Source organism: Columba livia, chromosome 3 (assembly GCF_036013475.1).
Source record: "Columba livia isolate bColLiv1 breed racing homer chromosome 3, bColLiv1.pat.W.v2, whole genome shotgun sequence".
Classification (NCBI taxonomy): Eukaryota; Metazoa; Chordata; class Aves; order Columbiformes; family Columbidae; genus Columba; species Columba livia.
In genome coordinates, this window is record NC_088604.1 from 98596542 (window position 1) to 98620350 (window position 23809).

The window sequence follows — 23809 nt, forward strand, 5'->3', positions numbered from 1 at the left end:
AAAAAGAAAGGGGGGGGGGAGGGGAAGGAAACCTAGAAAACAAAAAAAATCCAGCACAGCATGGCCCCATCTGTATTTTAGAAAAACAGCTGTAGCAGTCAAGAGTCTCATTTCTCCTCTTGTATACAGAGAGAGGTAAATCGGGGTTATTCCACTGATGTCTGTGGAAACAGTGATGTAAAATTGGAATAGCTAGCTCTTTTTTTTTCTTTTAAATTTGAAAAAGCAGCAGTGTTTTTTCTTTCATTATATGGTGCATCACAAAGCAACTCTATAAAACCCATCCGTATCACAAATTTTGTTCTACTCACAGTGATAATAAGGATGGAGCTCTACATTTAATGCTTGTGCACTCTAGGATTAATTTAGATCTCTGAATTTACAAGTATAAAAGATGATCTGTTGTAAAGAGCAGTCCAATTCTTTTGCATGTACTCCTGGGCAAAATCAATTATCTCATAAATGGGAACAAAATTTGGTCCATTATTTAGACTTGACTGAAAGATGGGGATGTGAGGGTATAAACCAAAATTAGTTGTATATTCCATAAAGCAAATATTTTGCTGGGGTGAAGGGGAAAGAGGAAAATTTGCTTTGGAACTGAAGACCTTGCAAAGAAGTTGCTGCAAAATCTGGTTTAATGGGAAGGAGGAGGCCGAAAGATATAATATTTACCACTGACTTACAAACTAGCAATTTATCTAATTATATCTCATAAATAAGCTATCATACTGTGAGCTTTTACGGAATGAAAATAATAAAACGAAACAAAACAAACCCCCCAACAATCAAGCAGTTTGTTGTGAGGGAATGGATAAGTCTTTTTATTCCTACTGAATAAGTTGCTGGCATTACAGGTGAAACATTCATGGTAATTACTTGAAACTGTGCTTCAACCCCCCGAGAGTTTAAACATATTCCTAAAGGACAATCTGTAATGTATGGGAGGAGCTGTCAAACTTAAACTTTAGGTCCCCCTAGCTCCCCCCCGCCACCACCCCTCAAAAAGGCGTATTTTGGTAGCTAGCATACCTACCCACACATTCCCTACTGCCCTTTTAAAAGAGAGACTTTTAAGACTCTCTGAGTTCAAACAAGACGTTTGAGAGACGCTTAATTGGCCCCACTGGATGGGAAAGCATTAAATCCTGGTCCCCAATACTCATTTGGTATAGCTCCTTTTTAAATGGCAAGCAGAATCATCTAATTCTATATACAAATCAACTAGGATGATACTGCTTGGTTGAAAGGGTCACCACAATTATGTAAAACATGAGTATTAACTATAATTGGGATAGTTTGCTAATACAATAAAAAGCTCTGAACATGAGAAAAGTTATGCTCACAGCAGTAGCTATCACTTTCTAAAGTAAGAATTCATGGATGAAATGACATGAAAAAGATGGTTATAAAATTTTAATGGAATGATAAAAGGCAAAAGTCAGCCTCTCAGCTGAATTCTTAAAATCCCTATATATCACAATCAGCTCCTTAACTGTAAAATCAATGTGGAGTATAACATGTTGTCAATGTGGTTGTCACTGGAGGGAAGACTGCAAAGTATGACAGCTACACAGCTCAGCCTGACAATGATGAAAATAAAATCATAAAGCTTTTTACACTGATGTAATTGTTTATAGAAGTAACTACTGAACACGGGAACAGCGGGCATCTTTTTTCTTAAGATTCTAAGTTCATATTTCAAACCATTTCATTACAGTATTAATACTAAAAGGTAGTTTCATTTTGGCAAATGAAATTATCTTTTATGGCAGGCTATTTTGCTCATCTGCTTCAAAAGTTCAGACCTGACTTAAAATGAAAGCACAAAATTGTCATTAATCTTTTTTAACTCCCTGACTAGAACCACACATGTGTTTACCTGTTGTACAGACTGGGGGAGTGAGGAGCTCCCCCATCTCATGGATGTATTTCAGGGGAATCTATACTTTCACTAATATATTGAGACATGTACCTGGACTACTGCCCTTTAAAGCTAATGAGAAATACCTGGTTTGCTGGGACACTCTTTCACTAAGCAGAATTGAAATTCTGTGCCTTTTATTCTTGAATCGTTTACTCTTTTGAGGAACACGAAAAATGAATTCATGTATGTTAACAAAATGTGGTGTCTTACCCGTACTACCAATTGAACCCAGCAGAAAATCCAAGTGTGTAGCTCTGGGCAGAAGGAACCACAAGAATCTTTTATCACATCAGATCACAGGACTCAAAAGTCCTTAAGCTGTTCACGCAATGACATGCAGTCCATTTGAACTTCCTCAAATATGTATTAAGAGCCATCAAAGTATTCAGAGTTTTTGCCCACTACTACTCTAAATGCACATTGGCTCCAGGACATCAGTCTAGTGGTTAAGAAAAATCTTCTAATTTCTGATTTACAGGCATGTACAACCAGTTAGTACAATTTATCATACAACCATCATATCATATCAGCCATGATACTATTTCAGTTTCCTTTGTTCTTCTGTCCTTTTGCTATTCACCCTGTCATGTATTAATACTTCACGTGACTTTCTCTTCACTTTATCACATCACTAGGCTTTGTCTTCTCTGGCTTCAGTTTCCTTTAATCTTTCTTGAGCACAGGTGACCACATTCACATCAGCTAACCATGGATTAGTTTATATGCCTAAATTGAATGGACCTGACTTACATAGCTAAAGTAGGAGACTTGTCTTCTCAAACAAATATAATCAGCAGCAAAATCAAATACTTCCAAAAGCCGAGAACTGCACCACCTGTCCTCATGTCCTGCATTGCTTCTCTGTTGTCTACATAAGGAAGCTTAAAGAAAATAGGCCTTTGCATCCTGGTACCAATGCCTTGTGGTAAGCATGCCAAAGGAGCACACCAGAGTATTCTATATATCACAGGAATAATGTTTCCCTCTTTTTTCAGCTCAGCTGATACATTGCAGGAGTTCTCTCTCTCTTTTTTTTTTTTTTTTTAGTTTCCATACATAATGATCTTAAGTGACTATGGTGTACTTTTGACACTACTTATTGTGACTAAACATTGGACCGGCCTATAATGTTTTTATATATAAAAAAGAAAAGGACTTGCACTCACGTAAGAACTAAAAATTAAAATATTGGACTGCCTGCTAAAAATTAAAATATCAGACTGCCTTGTCAAACCTTCTCTCTGAACAACTGCAAGCCAGGCACTTATAAAAGGGCTTTAGTAAGAGTGCTCCATACTGGAATTGTATACTGACCTGTGGGACTGAGACATAGCCAATGCAGGGAATATGCTGATGACCGAGCTGTCCTCCTATAATACACAGCTCACTGGGCTGCAGACAGTTTTTGGGACATTCAAAACAAAATAAAGGAACATGCAGCTTTTCTCTAAAGTACTGATTTTGCTAGCTTAAAACTCGTCCAAATCATGACAGATTTTCTCAAGCACTAGGATAAGCACCTTTCTCATTGGGGAACTATCCCTCTGATCAAAGATTACACTGTGTGGATTGCTATCAGCCAATATACAAATCATAAAGCTATACCATTAAGAATGCAGCAGCTGCCGCTGGGCCAGCTTCAGGTAACTATAACCAGTTCTTTCACAGCTTCCTTCTCAGAATGGTCAACGAATTGCCATAACAAAAGGGAAAACTTAACTGACATCTTCTTTTTTAGAAAACTGACATCTTCTTCTTCTAGAAAATTTCATTTTATTTCTGAATGCAATGCATTAACTTCTGCTCTCAGTTCTGACCTCTCAGTTCAGTGGTGATTATATTGATTGCAAGAGAGTTATCTCCAATTTACATTCAAGTTATTGAAAGAAAGATCTGATCCAGAAACTTCATCAACTGTTTCTGTTTGTCTGTCAGTAAATAATCTGATGCTATACTGACCAAAATCACTGGAACAAGCATGTTTTATTAACACATGTTTAGCAGGTTTTAAAATATTCATGGTTTGGCATGGGCAGGTTAGACTTCAAAAAATGCATTGACAAAGTTACTAGTGCCACACTCATGTAAAAGGAAGTATTTGAAAATTATTCACATAATTTTTTCTTGCATTAAAAAATACCCCAAAGACATTGTATTAAGTGCATTAAGACATTGTATTATTATACACAACACATTTTTATGGCAGCATTTGCTAATTTTTCCTTAATAATTCCTAATATCCTCTTTGTTTACTAAATATTTATCATAAAAATAATACAAAGACACATTTTACAAGTATCAGTGTTAGTAGAACTCTACTGACTTTAGAAGTAGATGTGCTGATTTATATCTATTGCTATCAGGTGTACATGCACGTAAACATGCACATGCATATATTTTATACCTAGAGATATTTTATGCATTGGTGATTCAAAAAAAGACATACATTTGCTGCATAAAATTCAATAAGAACATGTGTAAAGACATATATTTCAGCAGAGTAAGACATACAGGAAGTTTCTACTGTCAAATTGTACTTTAAAAAGCCAAAGTCTATTGGTTATCAGGGCCAGGAATTAAGTGTACTTCTGCAACAAGCTGTCAGTATAGGCAGTTTTATAAGAAACATATTGAAGCCTTGACAGAAATACTGCTTATACCCGATGACAACCATTCAGTCTTAAGCAATTGAGTTGAATGTCCTTTCACAGATAGCAGCCCTCCACAATGACACCAAGACCAGAGTCCTTTTTCACCACTGAAAGTTGGGGTTTTTTTTGTGTAGTACAAGGATTGTTGGATACTGGGGACACATCGGCATGTATTGTTTAGCCGTATCAAGGCAAATGGAAGAGGACATTTTGAAGAAAATAATTTTCCCCTTGGAGAAATGGAATTTATAATGGAACTATAGAAGTTTGTTTTAAGCTAAGGAACAAGACACAGCATCATGGCTAAAGAAGTGAGTTGTCTGTTAAACTCAAGATATTTTAATTGCGTAAAGACTGACAGAGGCATTACATTTTTCTTTCCTTGTTCTTAAGTTTTCTTTGGCAACATCTACCTTCCACACTAACTTAAGGTATTTTTGCAGTCAGGTTTTGCAGAGGGTAGCATCTCATCTCATGCTAGTGCCCAAAGACCATCCAAGTTCTACGCAGTAGGTAACTTGTACATATATATTAAAGAAGAGTATATAGGAAGGCATGTCCTGTGTAGGCCTTCTGCTCTACCCCACACTCTCAAAAAGAGAATTTTAAAATTCTACACCTACTACCTTGCAAAAAATAATTTTTACATATACTAACAAGTGATGCCTTTGAAATGCACTTCTATACTCCTCCTATCTAAAAAGAAGCAACCCTATGTGAACTATCTGACCAGAGCTAAGTAAACATTGCAATTTGAGTTAAATAGTCATAGGAAACTGGTTGCATTTAGACCATGAACACAGACAAGTTTAATAATATTGCATTTTTGGTAACTAACAATTACAATAAAGGAATTGAATATCAATTGAAGATATTCACAGGGAGGTAACACATCTCTGGTATGTAAAAATCAAGTTCAGAACTTAGTATTATTAGGTAATTACTTTTATATTAGGTAATTACATTTATAGCTTTGGAGCTTAAGTTGATGTATTAGGTAAATTTCGTTGTGAAATATTTGCTCAGTTTCAAAAAAAAATTTTACAATGTTTTCTCCTAGGTGTTTTCTTGAGATAAACAGCTATCCATTTAGATAAGGGACTAAAATTAAGTAGAGTCACGAGAACTAAATATTTGCTACAATAATTGCATATGAGCATCAGGTTAAATCTACAGTCTGAAATGCAGATCGTATATAAGTGTAAAATAAAGTAAGACCACAAGGCACTTTGGTGTGAAGGCAGAGAAAGCAGCATATTATAGTAACAAAACCAGCAATTAAACACTTCCCACCCTCTGCACCTTTTCCTGCTCTGAATGACTTACTTTCTTATTAAACAAGATAACAGAAAAAATCTCTGTAGAAAATTATCAAATTTGCTAAAATTTGGTCCAATTACTGATCCATTACTGATTTAAAAAAAAAAAAAAAAAAGTCAATAATACATTTGAAAACAAAATATTTTTCCAAAATCCATGTTATTAGGTATCCTGGTACATTGTGAGAGAAAATTAGTAGTTCAGTTTCTTAAAAAAAGCTAGAGATTATGTATTTTGTATGTGCATTATGTACAAGCTCAAGTTTTGCCATATGCATCTGCTTACATATTGTATCAGGTGCAAAATCCTACCCTGCCAACTAAATGGCTGTACCTATATGCTGACACCTGTTTGATAAATCAAGGGACTGTTCAACGAATTACGCGGAACGAGTCTGCAGAACACAGAACTATTAATGAGGAAAGTGATGGGACTAGCAATGACAAACTCAATTTCAGACCAGTAGATCACCACTTTGAATTAACAATGATCTCTGGGAATGAAAAGTTCTGTTCAGCTGTGGTACAGCTTTGGTATTCTCAACACAGAGATAAGACAACTGTCAAATACTATTAATTTCAACTTACTTTCTCTGATATGACTGAAATCAGAATCGAGTCTCTGAATGCAAAGGAATAACACTTACAAATACATACATAGCAGTGTATCTTTAACCATATATGAACACATACGCATGGAGGGATATTACATAAAGAAATAAGATACTAATCACAAAACATGTGTTGAAATATTTACATTTTATGAAAATCTAAGACAACGCACACTTGATCTCTTAGGAATTATTATTGCAAGTTAATATTCAGGAAGGAAATACATTATTGCTATGTAACTGAGAAAGCTAGATAACCAAAATCAATTATATGCAGAGGCAGCTGAACTGTTATTTATATTTTTTGCTAAAGCAAGTTAAAATCGGACTGCTTACTATCCTCTGCTGTCATCATTGACGTCCAGTTGCTATAAGTACTGCCATAACCATTGGAGGCAACAACTCTCATCTCGTATTCCGTGTATGGCTGAAGATCTCCGACCCTGTGTTGTAAGGAAGCAGTAGGGCTGGAAAGCAAACTGCAAAGAAAAGCAGCGTGAGCTACATCATTAAACATCCCAACACCTAAAGAAAGACTAAAACATTACTTGTCTTGTAACAAAACCAGCCACCCTGAAGGTGAGCCATATTCAAGACAATGGGACTTTTCTTGCTTGGCCGTTGATGGTGGCCTTGCTATGCTCTGCATACTCTAAAATGTCACCAGCAGAATGGCTCCGCCGCATCTGGAGTCGGTAGCTGGGTGCGCCTGGGGCGTTGTTGCGAACTGGTGTAGACCAGACAACCTGAAGACTGGTCGGAGTGGCAGATGAAAGCCTTGGAGGCATCACACCATCTGGAGCTGTCGAAAAACATGGATGAATTAGAGCAGAGAAAACCACAGAGAACATATGCCGGGTGGAAACAAAATGCTCCATACACTGGAAAAACTGTTCCTCGGGATCAACAGCAATGTTAACATGGCCCATTTAGTTTAACATTTTCACTACTGAACAATGCTATTTCTTCATTTTTCCAATACAGTTATGTGAATATCATTTTGCTAAAAGCAAACCTCAAAAACCTAAAAGTAATTCAGAAGCAACATATTCTCTACCACCTGTTCAAATATTATCTACTTCTCCTTGTGCCCAGTTCTGCCACCCCAAGAAGTTAAAGAAATGCTCACAGAGATGTTACCTGGCAAGAGTAAAATTGATCAGACTTTTTATTATTCAGGTAAATTCTTATAAATTAATAATCATTTTAAAAGAAAACAGTGGAAATTTTAAGGGGAAAAAAAGGCCTTTAGGTTGAAATCAAAATAGATTCACTGAAGTCTCAGTCTTTAGCCACTGTTTCATTAAGGAAATTAATTTTTATGAAGTCCAGGAACTGCAGATCAAAATGTGTCAGTAATGATATCACCAATGACCTTTAACTGCTGCAAATTTCACTGCATGCAGTAAAAAGAACTATGCCAATTTCACCTCCGAGTTTATGGCTCTGTTTTTTCCTTTGAGAAGAAAACAATCTGTTGAAGAAACTTTCTGTATATAAACACATCTGGAACTTTTATATATAATGTATGTCTCTGCAGCTCTTTTCCAGAGAGTTAAAACACTGGCAAGTTACTGCCTTTGTCATTTAAATAGTTTTGCTTTTCATGGTCCAGTAATTACCATTTGCTTCTTGCTTTGATTTTTCCAACATAATTTTTTTGTTGCTGTTATTTTTCTTCCTTCTCTCTACTGGCAAAAACAGTCTCACAAATCTGTAACTTAAGGTGTAGTTGTAAGCCTCAAGGCACAAGTTGTAAGTTGTAAGATGAGCTAACATTATTTTGCAGTAGATTTTACGATTTTCATTTACCACCTGTATATGGGGTGGTTATTAAAAGAAAAGAAACTAACTTTGTGATACACTGTCTGAATCATTCTCTCCCTGAAAGAGATGAAAGGGGGGGGGCAAAAAATAATCAGTCATATATATCATAGTTTGTATTTATACTGACATATACATACAGAGATATGTGAACCAGTGTCTGACACTTTTAATCTGATTATACACTATTATGACTGGGGAACTCCAAAATTATTCAGCTCCAGTTCCAAATTTTATTACATAGAAAGGCACAAGACATCTTGCTCTGATCTAGACTTGTTCCCTTTCCTTTACATTCAAGGTGTGCCAGTTCTCATAAGAATTTTTACTAAAAGTTGGATGGTGGGGTACCCAAGTTATTACCAGGAATTTTACTTCTGAGAATTGGCCCCTAGCCCTGCAACTCTCCTGTTTTTTTCAGAAAAAAATTAAGTGAAACAGGATCTCCAGCTTCCCTCACTCCTTTCCCCTCCTCTGTTACGGTGAAAAAGGCAACATAAAATTTTTGGGCTTGAGCCAACCTGGCTGCCTTTGGATGCTCCCTCCTCCTGCTGTTATCTAGACCTAGGCAATAAGGCTCCAGTAAATCCCAAGTAAACTTGAAATCTTCCTGTTTCCACTTCCAGGAGATCTCTGAGTCTAAGGTAACTCATGGCCTGCAAATCTCTTGCCAACACCTTCAAGACCAATCAAGAGCTTGTGAGCACCTCAACTCAGAGGGGAGATGGCTGATTTAACTTGAACAGCCACCAACATCCCTCCAGCTGAGCCATCAAAAACAAACATCTGCACACCAAATGCCTCTGCATGTGAATGAAATTTCACTCTCAGGGTAAAATGGAGAACATGTATTTACCTCACTTAATATTGTTCTGTTTAGCAGCAACATAACTAATGGAGTTAAATTGTGCAATAAGGGGGTGTAAATCTTACGGATGTAAAGTACAGTGTTTGCATATAATCATGAATTATTTTGGCATCCTTTTATAAAGTGATTTCTGAAGTTGTTAGCAGGCAAACTCAGCCAGCATGAGAAAGATAGTGCAATTTATGTAAAAACTTTCATTAGAGGGTTTAAAAGTGTTTTCACAAGCTGACACTAACAGAAAGACTAAATAACCCTTCAAAGCAGGGTACTACCTCATTTAAAACCGAACTATCTCTAGCTTAAAATTCACCAGTCATTTAAGTGCACACAGAAATTCTACACAGAAAAAAAAAAAAAAAAAAAAAAAAAAGGCTATATCTAAAAATTATTCTAATTAGCTGAGCTGTAATTTGGCCCGGAAGCCAAAGTTCACATTGTTGTTGAGGAGACAGTGTGAGCAACTCACTGAGGAGGCAAAAGTGTTAAATTTATTTCCAGTTCTGCTAGGACACATCACTTTACCTTTGTCTTTCATTTCTCAATCTGTTAAATGGAGATAAAAATACTTATCCTTCTTTGTAAAGCTCTCTGAGATCTACAAAGTAAAAGCTCTGATTAAGCTTTATGTATGTATAGTGGTGGTTATTATAGCGATACAAGAATGTTCATCAAAAAACAAAGATGTAGCTGTCTAAATGTCAATAACAATACACAGTGTGGATGTTATTTTAATGGCGTAGGTAATCTCAGCTAAATGTTCAAATCTCTTCTGCCAACAAAAGCATAGCATAGAGAAGAACAGAACATTTGGACAAATATCTCCTGTGAAAGTCGACTGACCTGTAGAACAAGCCGAACCCACTACTTTCAACATGTTAGAATATAGAGCAAATTTATTTAATCTGAAAGACTTCCTGTAGGTCATAGAGAATGTCCTCAGCTATGCACTAGCAACTCTCCTCAGTTCTGCGCTTCCAAAGGAATGGGGCAGGGGGGCAGGAGGGTACAACAAATAAATCCTCAAGTCTCTGCTGAGTCATAATGAGAAAGGTGCTCTATTGAACTAATCATGTTTTGATCATTAAAACTAGAGAGCACTTCCTCTCAAAAATGGTAATTCTAAATTGCACACAAAACATCCTCTGACTGTTTCAAACACTCTTCTTCACTGAGGTCTTTGGTGTAACATTTCCCTCAGCTTAACCCTTTTTAGCCAATCCATATTCCTGAGAGGCTCCTTACTACTGAAGTAATAACTGGCAACCAGCAATAATTCTACTGCAAATTTCTCTACAGAAGAGCCATGTATCTATCAGCTTGATATATCGTCTTTAAGATGCAATGTTGCTCAAAAAGCTCCCCTCAAGCTTTAATATGACCCTCAGGGGGCAACCACTCCACTTGCAACCTACTGAATCAACATCTAGCCCAGTAAATCCTCACTTAGCAGGGCAGAAAGTCACGCTTTGTATATGAAGAGACTACAAAGGCAGAATAAAATATTTAATCAGATGTCAATTTTAATCAAAGATTTAATAAAAAGCCTCACAAAACAATAAAAACTGAAGACTGTTTCAAGCCCACAATGATATATTATATTCCAGATACTCAGGTACATGCAGATGAGTCAAGAAAGATCTGATCCCTTCTCAGCCATTAATGTGCTAAGCAGTCATTGAAAAGTGTTTCAAATTCTTGCCTCAATTTCCTTATCTTAAACAACATATGCAGTAGTACTTCAGCTTTGTAAGTATTTGTTTATTTTAGGACAGAATGTTGAATGATTGTACTTAAATTGTACTCCACTTAGAAAGCCTATTTTTCAGAGAGGCATTCATTATTTCTATCATAAAGATATATCTGAAATTATATTTTCTGAAAGTAGAAAACTTTAAGAAGGACTATTAAAAGTTAGGACAAGAATTTATTATTTAAAGATGTTTCACTAATTATTTTTAATAAGAGAAAGAAAAGCCAGTAGAGTTTGATTTGATCTCTGTCATTCATTGTAAACTCAAAGCAACTTTGAAATGAAGTGACACCATTTTTAACAGTGATCAGATATATTGGCCCTGCTGTATCCTTAATATCTGCAGACAGGCAGCTAGAAGAGTTTGGAACTATGTAAATGTAACTTCAAAGTTTGGCATATCTACATATGTAAAATATTTAGCACAGATGACGGGTTTTTATCTTATAAAAATATTTTCCATCCATGCAGATGCAATTGAGAAGTGCAGGTATTTAACTACAGAGGAAGAAAATAGACTCTCCACAGTTTGTGCCATAACAGCAAGGAAAAGTTTCAGTTCAGACTGTGTCTACATGAATGTCTCTGTCAGTCATGCCTATTCTGACTCTTTTCCAGGTTCAATTCACAAACCTCATTTCTTGATCTTATTGCAGTGGTTGTTCAGATACTCCTGATTCATTTTCTATTTTAGGTGCCCACACTGAGATCATCTCATTACAGCACTTTTTATGGCAATATGTTCTGCACGTTAACATTTGTTTCTTCTGATTTTCCCAGGTATGCCTGTTATCTAGTTGTTTGCTCAGTCCAAATAATTCCAGTCATTGCACTCTCCATAATTCTCAACATGGGCATATGTTTTTGTTTCATTTAACCGAAAGATAGGCCATGATTCTGGGCCATATGTCATCACTAGAAAGGCATGCTAGTTATAAACCTGTATCTATTGGCAAAGCAGAAGATTGTTTTTTTGTTTCTCATCTTCACAGCTTCATTGAAGTTTACTCCATTTTGGTTTTTAACCCTCTTTCCCCAGTTACCTTTCCTACTCAGTGTATAGCAAAGATACGCGGTTGTTCTTGATTTTTCATTCATTTTTCATTCGTTCAGCCATGTTGATTTTCACCTATTCAATGCCTAAGAATGCATAGAGTATTCTTGGATTTTCTTTTAAATTTTATACTTTCAATGACGTATGTTTTCAGTTTTCAGATATGTCTTTATCTAATAACGCATATGCCATGGACAACACACCCCTTATTCAACACTCATCCATGCACTCTGGAACATCCATTGTGAAAGGTCCCTGGTGCTCTTCTTGCTTGTCCATCTCTGGCACATGGGGCTTGGGAAAAAAGGAAGCTGCACTATGGGAAAAAGCAGGTAAAGAAGCACAAAAGAGTGGCTTAAAGCCTCCATAAACTTCCTAGTAAATCCAAATCTGTTCACACCTCATGTTTGTGAAGTTTTCTTTTCAGAAGTATAACATAAACAGGGTACAGAAATATCTTGTTCTCTCTTCATGATCTATCCTGTTTTGTACATCTAACCTCTGCTATAATAGTAGTGTCATTTGAAAAGGAGTGGCTTTGTAAATCTTTTCACTTTAAAATTGCTTGTAAGGCACCATATCACCCAGAAAAATGAAAACAATAAGTTTTAAAAATATTTATCGGGATTGAGTGTGTAAGCTCTAACTGCAAAGTTTTTTCCACTTCCACTGTTCTGTATTCCAAGCTGCAAAGCACAATTTTAGTATGGCCCTGAAAATCAACTAAAGCTTTACTCCATGACCAGTAGACCTAAAGTTTAAGGAGACAATTGTCTTTTGAAATCACAGGCTTACTAATTCCTCATTAATATTGCTATAGCGAAAAACTAAATCATACCTTCCTCTCCTTTTAATGAACTTTTCTTCATGTACAACCTCAGCATCTGCAATCCAGATACAGGTCTCAAGTAAAAATATGTGTAAGAGATGCCCCTTTCCCAAGTGTTGTATTTTACTGAGGTCAACACCATCAAAATGTCTTCTAGATTTGTCACCTTTACCTTTATAGAAAAAGTAACCTGCTTTTCTTCCTCATGATAGATAGAAGTTTATTCACGTTACTCAGCAAGAATTTTGCTAGACTATAAAAGCTACAAAAGAATGCCAATAAGCAATTAGCTGGATGATTAATGATTTTAATACCTGTAATAAAGACATTGGATGGAATTTATAACTGCCCAGTAAAACTAATTATTCATCAGGCTGTTAAAAAGGATGCCTAGCCAATAACTGTCATATCACAAAACTATTTTTTTTCAGTACTATGAGGAAAATAATAAGGATAAGAATTACAAAATCAGGCAGAAACCACAACAAAACAAACAGCTCCTGTGTGTTAATTGTGACTCTGGTTACTGGAAAATGAAATATCTCTGTGAAGCAGCATTGAGAAACTACTAGATCTTCAGCTTCCTGCATGAAGCAGCTTTAGAGATTAACTTTCTTTTAATTTTCTTTTTTTTTTTTTTTTTTTTTTTTTTAAGGGAAGAAGGTGGAAGAATTTGACATCATCTTCAAAATCTTGCAGCTTCCCTTCAAATTGATATCTGTAGACAGACAGCTAGGACCAGAGGCAGGTATGCTAGCTTCCACAGTGATGGAAACATCTCTGCTGAGACTTATAGACTGCTGGTGAGGAGATGCTCGACTACACTGAAGTTTCTTTCTTAATGTTGACGGCACAACTTCAAAAAACTGCAGGCTGGCTTTTAAGCTTTTTACTTCACATTTGAAACTAAACAGTTCTTAGACACATCTGGAAATAGGGGACTCCTAAAAGCAACAGAAGATATTCAAAACCAGAAAGCACCATTCTGCTTGAACAAGTGGATGTGGTTTCTTCAAATGATTGTTGCTTTATCTCCACTCAATGTGGCAAAAGAAACTATGAAAACTATGAAAATATAGCAACCGAACTGAACGCTAAAGAAAGTGAGGTGTGAGAAAATATGTGAACATTCTCATTAAATAAGAAGGCTCCTGGTTCAAATGCTACCATTATGTGCACTCTGGCAGTATGAATGTGCCGGTGGACAATTACTCACAAAACAGCCTACGCTGCTGGTAGTAAACAAAAGGGTTACCAGTTGATGTGCATTTTGTCAGAAGCATCAATTTATACATCCCTAAATGTACAGACTGGAGAACAATGCAGGTTTGCAAATAAATTAGGTCTGCAATAAGACTACCTATAGATCTTTTTATCCATAAATTTCTCTGCAATACATAGAGGATGGTGTGAAACACTACCATTTCTGGTGGAATCCAAGCTTGAGAGCGTCCATAAATAGAAAACAGATATGACAATATGACAGATTAGCTGGTGTTAGGGAGCCACAATGCACAATGGGGGGTGCATTATTATTATACCTTGAACATCTTACAGGTATCTGTGAGATCCAGGTCATTGGACTACCTTTTGGCCACGAAACAACTGAAGGTGCAACAGACATCTTCCCCCCCAAATTCTTTTCTTATCTGCAGAAAGAGGAGGAAAAGAGGTTTCCTCAAAGCTTCTGCTCCTAGTAATCCAGACGACACAGAGCTGGATTGGGTTTGCACCTGCTAATTAACTTATTTATGTCATATCTGGTAATCACAAAATATCCTTGTCTCATTGTCAATTTATTTTTATAGGGGAAATGGGAGGCAGGTGTTGAGAAATAAGGAAGTGACACTTTCCACATACAGTTGTTGTCCCCATCCCTCTCATCTCCTCCACAAACAGCACAAGCAGAAAGTCTGACTCTCCAGTATGCCTGGAGGGGACCAGCTCTCTGTGATGGCTTCGCCAAACCACTGCACCCCCTCAAACTGTCACCTCTTCTTCCCTTTCTGTAACAGAAAAATGAACCTTTACACTGCCATTTTTCCAGTGGCATTTACGTGTTGTTTTGAGATTAATACTATAGAGCATTATGATTTATAAATAGAGATAACTTTTCGAAAAAGAAAGAAAATCAGTATTGTTGAATAATGAAAGTAAACTGTTAGTTGTAAATGAGGAAAACCAATCATCTTACTTTTAACTAAAAATACCCATTGTTTATCCCAATAAATAAACCACTCTTCACAGCAGACTCACATATTAAAGGATCAGATGACTTTAACATTACTGGGAATTTACAGCCTTGCCTCCTTGGTGTAAGTACATTTGGAAACCTCAGCTCAGGATGTGCCACCCTTGACACATCTCATTACAGCTTTGGTTTTGGTTCTAGTTTGCCAGTGGTACTGACACAAAACAATACTAAAGCTACAAACACAGCTGGTCTCATCATGTTTCACACTTTGTGGTGTGTTCATGGTATGATATTGTCACAATCGCTGTTCATACACCATTGTGATCTATAAGGAGTTTTCAGAGTTTCCAAAAGCATTTGTATATTCTAACGTACATAATCTGAAATAAATCTTTATGAAATATATGTATATGACATGAGAAAAGCAACTAGTTCCTGGATATTTTGTTCATATATCAAAAAGCGCCACAGGAGTGCTCTAGGGAATATGTTGTCAAAGAAACCACAGAATTTTAGCTTCTCATCTCCCATTTTCTCTAAGGTGCAGGTCCTTATCGCAACAATATCAAAGAGTCTTCTACGTACATGCACTGAAATAAATATATTGTCATCGAAAGTCGTAAAGGCAATTCAGAAATTGGGAATGTACAAAATCTTATAAATGTTACAAACTCTAACTTTTCAGATTGGGAGACTCCTCTTCTTAGCTTGCAAGAAGTGTCTCTCGCCTAAAGATAGTGGAAGCCATGCCCATAAAATACTGACCATATGATTCTTCGAAAATTACATCTTATAGTTTGATCATACATCTTCTAAAATTCTGCTCCCTGGAAATCTTTTTAGTACCAAACATATTCTCACAAATAAAAGTTAAAAAAAAATCATTTACTACTTTGCTTCAATCTTCAAGCTACTAAAAAAAAGCATATTATCCTGTCTTGTTCACCTGAGTTGGACAAGGCTGAAAACAAAAATATCAAAGCAGCAATACTTATTAAGTAGAAACTCTAGTTTGTGTGTTATCTTAACCTGCTTCTCAATTCACTCTAAGGCATTCAAAGCATATAGCCTTTGAAGTAGCCTATACTCTCTATTTTTCTTCTGCAAAGTACAGCACATGTCAGGTTCAGACAAAATACCAAAAATGACTGTATATGTTATTAAAAGCCCATTTTTTCCCTCTCTCTCTCTTTTTAACAAAAGTCTAATTTAGTTGTTGTTCCCTTAGGTACAAAGTACACAGTTCATAATTCATTTGATATAAAATGTCAGTTTAGATTTTTGCACTTCTTTGATAAATGAGAAAAAACATGTACATTTCAATTTCCTTCTATGAGGTTTTACTAGCAGAAGCCCCCCTCCCATTGTGCTGCTCAAAGACCTTTGTGTTAAATTAAACATCAAGATTCAGAAACTGTAGGGAATGATATTTCCAAGACATACAGTACGAATATATGAGACTGGGAAAAAAGGTAATGATTTTTCCTACCAGTAAAGTGATCTCTCCCAAAGAGCATCTTTGATCCTTGAATTAGTTCTCAGTTATAATTTAATATATCAAAACTGTCAGCAGCTTTCCCTACATTTAGACATAAAGTGATATAGTCAGCTCCACAAAGAGCAAAATACAACATTCAGGGGCTTGCTCCCCTCCCAAATTGTGCTTGTGACTCTAAAGTCCATCAATATTAATGGGGAAAACCTGGTTACATCAAAGGAGATGGCAGAGAATTAATTTAATTGTATCTATCTGTCATCATTAACAGTATTGAGTGTTTTTTTTCCTATGTAACCAAGTCCTAGCATTGATCAACATGCAACCTCTTAGTGGGGTAATCTGCACAATGGCAAAGAGCAGAATCCTGGAAATAAAACTATTATAATTTAAAAAATAGCAAAAAACCATTTTCTGTTATTCTCTTATGTAACACATGAGGCCGAGGCAAACAAATCTGAACAATCACATTTACAGAGTAAACAAGAATTCTTATCACTTCTCAAAATTGCCACTGCAATGCTATGGCTGTCACTTCACATTACAGTCTAGTTCAACAATTGCAGTATCAATAAATTAAGCTGTATTAGAAACCAGCAATAGGACCATATTCTGATGCTCATGCTGAGTGTTAAAACTGATGAATAACACACATCCAGATTCACAAATGCCCAGGACTCCGGACCTGCTCCTCTTGCCCCCTTTGCTGCTGACATGTACCCTGCCTCACCCCAACCTGGGAAGTGTCTGTAGCCCATGGTTACAATAGCACCTGCTCTGTCTTCTCTCCCAGTAAATGAGATCTTTTGTTTGGTTGTTTTTGTGGTGTTGTTTTTTGGGCAGTATTCTGCCTTCCTTGCTCATGAACCCAGAGGTTAGCATGCTGCCTGGCAAGTGGGAGATGGGAGTGTTAGTCACTTTAGGATGAATAATCCAGCTCTCCTTTTTTTTCAGCCAGTGCTCCAACAGTGATAAACTATGACAGAATATGAAAGGTGATGCCTCTGTTCCACCTACCTGTGGCAAAAATCCCTAACTGTTTTTATGGATTGGTCCCCACCTAAAACCAGCATTTCAATTGACATAAATATGATCCAGATGTTATCTGCTTCAGTAAAATATTTAATATTTAAGGTGAAGAAAGAGCAATTCAGACAAGCCTATTCACACACAGAAATAATCTGTGCAAAATAGACAGATGACTTATCTGATGCATAAGGTAAAAGGATTACAATCTTTTTTACCCAACCCATCCACATAGGAGTGTTCATACAGCATTATTAAGCAGCCACTTGTCAGTTAATGTCCTGTTCTAGATACTTTTAACAAATAAACCATTTATATGAATTAAGTCTTGGCTTCATTTCCTCAGATAATGCTGAAGAACACATAAATCCACTGGAACTGGTGGAAGTGTGTCAATATACAACAATGAATTACCTGTTCCCAAGTATTTTTACTAAAAAGACCTTGGCTACTGTCTTCTCATTCAAAATTGGCCTAATTGATTAGAGGTCTTAGTAACACCATCACGTTTTATTCAAATGCAAGCCAGGCTGAATGTGTTTTGCCTTATATGCCACAAGATGTGTCACAGCATTTACTCCAATCTGCACGTACAACTTACCATACTTTGAGGTAAAGGAAATACCTTGGCAATACTTACTCTCCATGATATAGATTTTCTTCAATCTTTTGAAAAAAAGTAAAGAGGCAGGGAAAGCTTCCTCTTTTTTGTTCATTTTTTAAAACATAGACTGAAAGGGCTAAATATTTATCACAGAAAATTTACAGCTGCTTAATTCAGATTACAACCATCAGGAACATTCTGTTGAATTTTTTGGACAGCACTATCAATTTCTTACGAATAACCCTCTCAAACAGGCTTCTTAGTATGTAAGACCACTCACAACTTTGGTGGAAGGAAAAATAGAGAAAAGAGAAGTATTCTTTCCTTATATAATGTCACCTTTTCACTCATTCAGCTTCTTTTCTATGTTTTCTACTAGAGCTGTTTAGACAATCTAAAATCAGTCATTTTCTATGTACGTAGTGGCCACATTCTACTATGGTGACACCTTTCATGGAAAGGCAATCTCCCAGTCTAAGCTCAGGGACAAGAAGAGAGGCTGAAAAACTTTCTGACATGTATATTTTATTTTTCAGCCTGAGAATGAATATAGAAGTCTCTTTTACCTTCCCTTGCTAACATATTCACATCTTTCTATCTGTAAATGGGAATAACAATCCTCAGTCACTTCAGAAGCTTGTTGAAAAGCTGAATTATTAAATATTCATAAAAACTATAAAATTAAATATGTCAATATACAAATAGCAAGAATATAATTCAATACAGGACATATCCCACTGTAACATTAAATATATTAATTCCCTTTCTGTCTTATTTTACTAGCCCGGAATTAATCTAAGAGCATAGTATTTATTTGTCAGAAGAAAAATAAGACCTGCATACAAATCCAAAGAAAAAAAAAGGAAAAATTCCAGCATGTCTGCACGAACATGCACATACTAATATATTATATACATATTTGTATGTCTGTATCTGCATGTTCGTGCAGACACAAAAATAAATGTTCAGAAAGAAAAGCACAGCGAGGAAAAAACTGTCAAGTTTCAGGAATCGGTAAGGGCTATAGACTCTTATAGTCGCCTTTGTTGTAAGAAAGAGGGTAGCATAAAACAGCACTGCAATACAGGGACACTCTAAGGACTGATTCTCGATCAGCTTCCCTTTTCTCTCCCTTTCTGTCTTTTTTTCTTTTCAGGTACTCAGTCAACTGTCCCAAAGATAACGGCATACATGTTACATAATGAGGAGCCTATGCTAGGAAAAAATAGACAAAAGTCAAAATTAAAACACTACCAGAAAAAATAATTAACTCTATGCAGGAAAAATATTTTAATTCTTCAAATAGCTTTAAGAATTCAGATACGTAGTTTAAGATTTATTAAGTTCCATTTCAGATCTATTTTTAAAATACACAGAAAAAGTCCATATAGGAGATAACAGGAGTTATATTTAACTGTTAAGAAAAGCAGTAAAAAAAGCAAAAGCATGTTTATGGCAATGATGTTTAGGAAAGATTATATCTGATTTTGTCCCTAGCTAAAGAGAGGAAAAGAATAGTGATGTGACTCCCTGTATATTTCACCCACAGTAAGATCCTAAGAGAGCCTTAATTTTTCCCCCGTTAAGCTTTTTTTTTCTTTTTTTTTTAGGTAAATGTGGTGAATATGTGAACATGTAATGGGTTGAGAGAACTTTGCTGGAGGCTTACAAAGTTCATTGCCAATGGTGGAACTTCAAAGCTTCATCAACTGTGCAAAGTACCTCAAAAAAACCCTTGTGACTTTTCTCAAGTGCTTTATGATCAGCAGGTTGAGTTCCATAATAAAGATGCTTCAAGTGCAGAAAATACAGAACAAAATGACAAAAAACAACAACAAAAATAACCCCCACACAGACCTTTGCCTTTGCTGACAGTTAATGGAAATGGCATCTTATTCTGGAAACTATAAGAGTTGGAGCCGTTAAAAATAAGTATAAAAAAGGGATCTTTTTAGAAAAGCAGTGCAAATCATAGTGGCAAAGTGACATAAAAATTGATCCAATTCCTAAAAGTTGCATATTTCTGGAAAATAGTTCAAAAGACAAAATTCATGTTGTGATTTTTCAAATGTCTTCTGTACGTTTTCACTAGGAATTTCAATGTCATTTTATTGTAGAATTCCTTCAATGGAAGAACCTAATTTATCAGATAGAGAATGTTGACTTTAATTAGAGTACTGAACAGTCTAGTTCAGATTTACAGGGAATGGAGAAAAAAAAAAAAAACACAGGAAAAAAACAAAAACAAACTAAAACAACCAAAAAACCAAGCATGAATAGGCTTAAGATTATATTAAAACTGCATACTTCATTTAAATTGTGTCCTTTTTTATGTACAATTAGAATTGGTCCAAAATAGGTTTATGTGATGGAAGGTAATAATTTTAAATAGTGATCTGCTGCTAAATTCCACAAAAGCCTGTTTTTCCCACTTTTGTATATTATTCTGTTTTTCAGAAGTACAATCAAGCTGTAGTTTTCCAGCATGAAATCTGATTTACCACAGAATTCTTACATGAGATCTTAAGTACTGCCTGGACCTCATGCTAAGGCCAAGGTTTTGGAAAGACCTGGAGTGAGACCTCTACAAGGAGGTTAAATGCCTCCTTATAGATGATCAATTGGCTATTTCAAGCTCTTGCACAGTTCTCTCTTTTTAATCTGGCACTCCCCAAGCAAGTAAAAACATCCACGTTCTTCTAGACAACACTGCAGTTTTGATCTTCTTGCCCTGTTTTGTGCAGCTCCAGAAGACAGAAAGCAACCTAAGAGCTGATAAATACAGGTATCTTATGTCTGGAGGATGGAAATAGCACAGCTGTTAACTGTGGGACATCTGCCTAGCCCCAAAAGTATAGGGTGCAGGGGCAAAGAGAAGGAGGTAATCAGAAGAAAAAAGACATTGTTGGAGTGTCATCGCCTTCTGGCCCTCTCCAGTTTTCTGAGTAGGGACTTACACCAAGGTTCAATTTAAAGCAACTTTGAGGTGGTCCCTTATGATGTGTGGAGTTAGGCTGAGACCCAGCTGCCTGCAATTTTCGGAAAGTGAGCAGTGAAGTCGGCACCTCTGTACCTCCCATTGCTGGAGTCTGAATACACAACCCTTCAGGAATGAGTCTTACCTCTCTCTTCTCTTGCCACCAAAAACACCCACCCAAAACCAAGGATAGACATGGTATGAGCTCACTGAAAGATGTGCTGAGCAGTCTGGGAGAGAGGAATAAAAGAAGAAAGCAGAACTAACAAAAATGGCAATCAGTTCAATACTCCAGAGGTTAAAGAATTACTGTTCCATAGGATAATTCCCAGTTTTCCACACAATCACTTTTGCAATCCTGCCTTTATATCTCCATGAAATGATCTTTCTAGACAAAAGGAATGGGAACAGACAATATACACAGCTTGCAACTGACACTCTAGCTAGGTCATTACTGAGACATGTAGGAAAACTCTTTCCCCCTCCCTACTCTATCCTGCTCTCTCCTTAAACTACCTCTAGAAAAGATATGGTCATAGTTTTTCATTAAGAACTTCTTGATAACACTCCCTAGCCCACCTCTTTTGACTTGTTTGCAGTTTTTGTTTAAAACACTTCCTGTTCTTCACCAAAATAGGAAATTATGTTATTCTGAAGCTACAAGGATATCATGTAAATGTTTGAGAATTTGGAATTTTTAAAACTTCTTTTTCACAATGAATAATATAGAATTATGCCAGAAGCTTTTTTTCTAATCTACCTTCATTTTTTTTCCATTTCTAAATTATGTTTTTACTACTCTACCTTTACAAAAGACATAAGAAAATATACAAGAAGAAAAATGAAAAAGAAACAGAAGATATAAAACAAAAAGTATCCTGTTGGATTTTAATCTAAGTCTACAACAGAAAGAAGGAAAGAAGGAAAGAATGGAGAAAAAGAAAAAAAAAAAAAAAAAAGGAACAGAAAAAAATAATGGAAAAAAATAGCAAAAAGGAGTGAAATTTGTCCAGCGTAGGGCAACAAAGACGATTAAGGGAGTGGAGAACCTCCCTTATGAAGAAAGGCTGAGGGAGCTAGGTCTCTTTAGTTTGGAGAAGAGGAGACTGAGAGGTGACCTTATTAATGTTTATAAATATATAGAGGGTGAGTGCCACGAGGATGGAGCCAGGCTCTTCTTGGTGGCAAACAATGATAGGACAAGGGGTAATGGGATCAAGCTGGAACACAAGAGGTTCCACTTAAATTTGTGAAGAAACTTCTTCTCAGTGAGGGTGCCAGAGCACTGGAACAGGCTGCCCAGGGAGGTTGTGGAGTCTCCTTCTCTGGAGATATTCAAAACCCGCTTGGACATGTTCCTGTGTGACCTCACCTAGGCGTTCCTGCTCCAGCAGGGGGATTGGACTAGGTGATCTTTTGAGGTCCCTTCCAATCCCAAACATACTGTGATACTGTGAGGTGGGTTGCAAACTGGCTTAAGGAGAGAAGCCAGAGAGTGGTAGTCAATGGTGCGGAGTCTAGTTGGAGGCCAGTATCTAGTGGAGTGCCTCAGGGGTCAGTACTGGGGCCAATATTATTCTATATATTCATTAACGATTTAGACGAGGGAATAGAGTGTACTATCAGCAAGTTTGCTGATGACACTAAGCTGGGAGGTGTGGCTGACATGCCAGAAGGCTGTGCTGCCATCCAGTAGGACCTGGACAGGCTGGAGAGTTGGGCGGGGAATAACCTAATGAAATTTAACAAGGGAAAGTGTAGAGTCCTGCATCTGGGCAGGAACAACCCCAGGTTCCAGTATAGGTTGGGAAATTACATATTAGAGAGCAGTGTAGGGGAAAGGGACCTGGGGGTCCTGGTGGACAACAGGATGACCATGAGCCAGCACTGCGCCCTTGTGGCTAGGAAGGCCAATGGCATCCTGGGGTGTATTAGAAGGGGGGTGGCTAGTAGATCGAGAGAGGTCCTCCTTCCCCTCTACTCAGCCCTGGTGAGACCACATCTGGAATATTGTGTCCAGTTCTGGGCCCCTCAGTTCAAGAAGGACAGGGAACTGCTGGAGAGGGTCCAGCGTAGGGCAACGAAGATGATTAAGGGAGTGGAGCACCTCCCTTATGAAGAAAGGCTGAGGGAGCTGGGTCTCTTTGGTTTGGAGAAGAGGAGACTAAGGGGGGACCTCATTAATGTTTATAAATATATAAAGGGTGAGTGCCATGAGGATGGAGCCAGGCTCTTCTTGGTGGCAAACAATGATAAGGGGTAATGGGATCAAGCTGGAACACAAGAGGTTCCGCTTAAATTTGAGAAAAAACTTCTTCTCAGTAAGGGTGACAGAGCACTGGAACAGACTGCCCAGGGAGGTTGTGGAGTCTCCTTCTCTGGAGACATTCAAAACCCGCTTGGACATGTTCCTGTGCGACCTCACCTGGGTGTTCCTGCTCCAGCAGGGGGATTGGACTAGATGATCTTTTGAGGTCCCTTCCAATCCCAAACATACTGTGATACTGTGAGAAAAGCAACCACTGTTTCAGATATACCTGAAATTTGAAGTAAAGGAAATCTCAAAAAAAGTTTTATGGTGTGACTCTTAATGTGATACTAAGCACCATGGAAAAACAAACCTCTATCACAGGGAAAGTTGTAGCATATACAGGTTTGATTTTATTTCCTAAATAGTTCT

At 36.9% G+C, this 23809-nt stretch overlaps 1 protein-coding gene across 1 annotated transcript in view; it reads right to left on the reverse strand.

The window, feature by feature from the left end:
* Positions 1–23809, reverse strand: part of USH2A (usherin) — a 387004-nt gene that overhangs the window by 130364 nt on the left and 232831 nt on the right. Inside the window, exons 39-40 of the mRNA XM_065058452.1 lie at positions 7160–7310; positions 6845–6987 (exon numbers count right to left, since the gene is read on the reverse strand). Of these exons, the coding sequence (XP_064914524.1) occupies positions 6845–6987; positions 7160–7310 (294 nt within the window). The remainder of the gene's footprint in view (positions 1–6844; positions 6988–7159; positions 7311–23809) is intronic.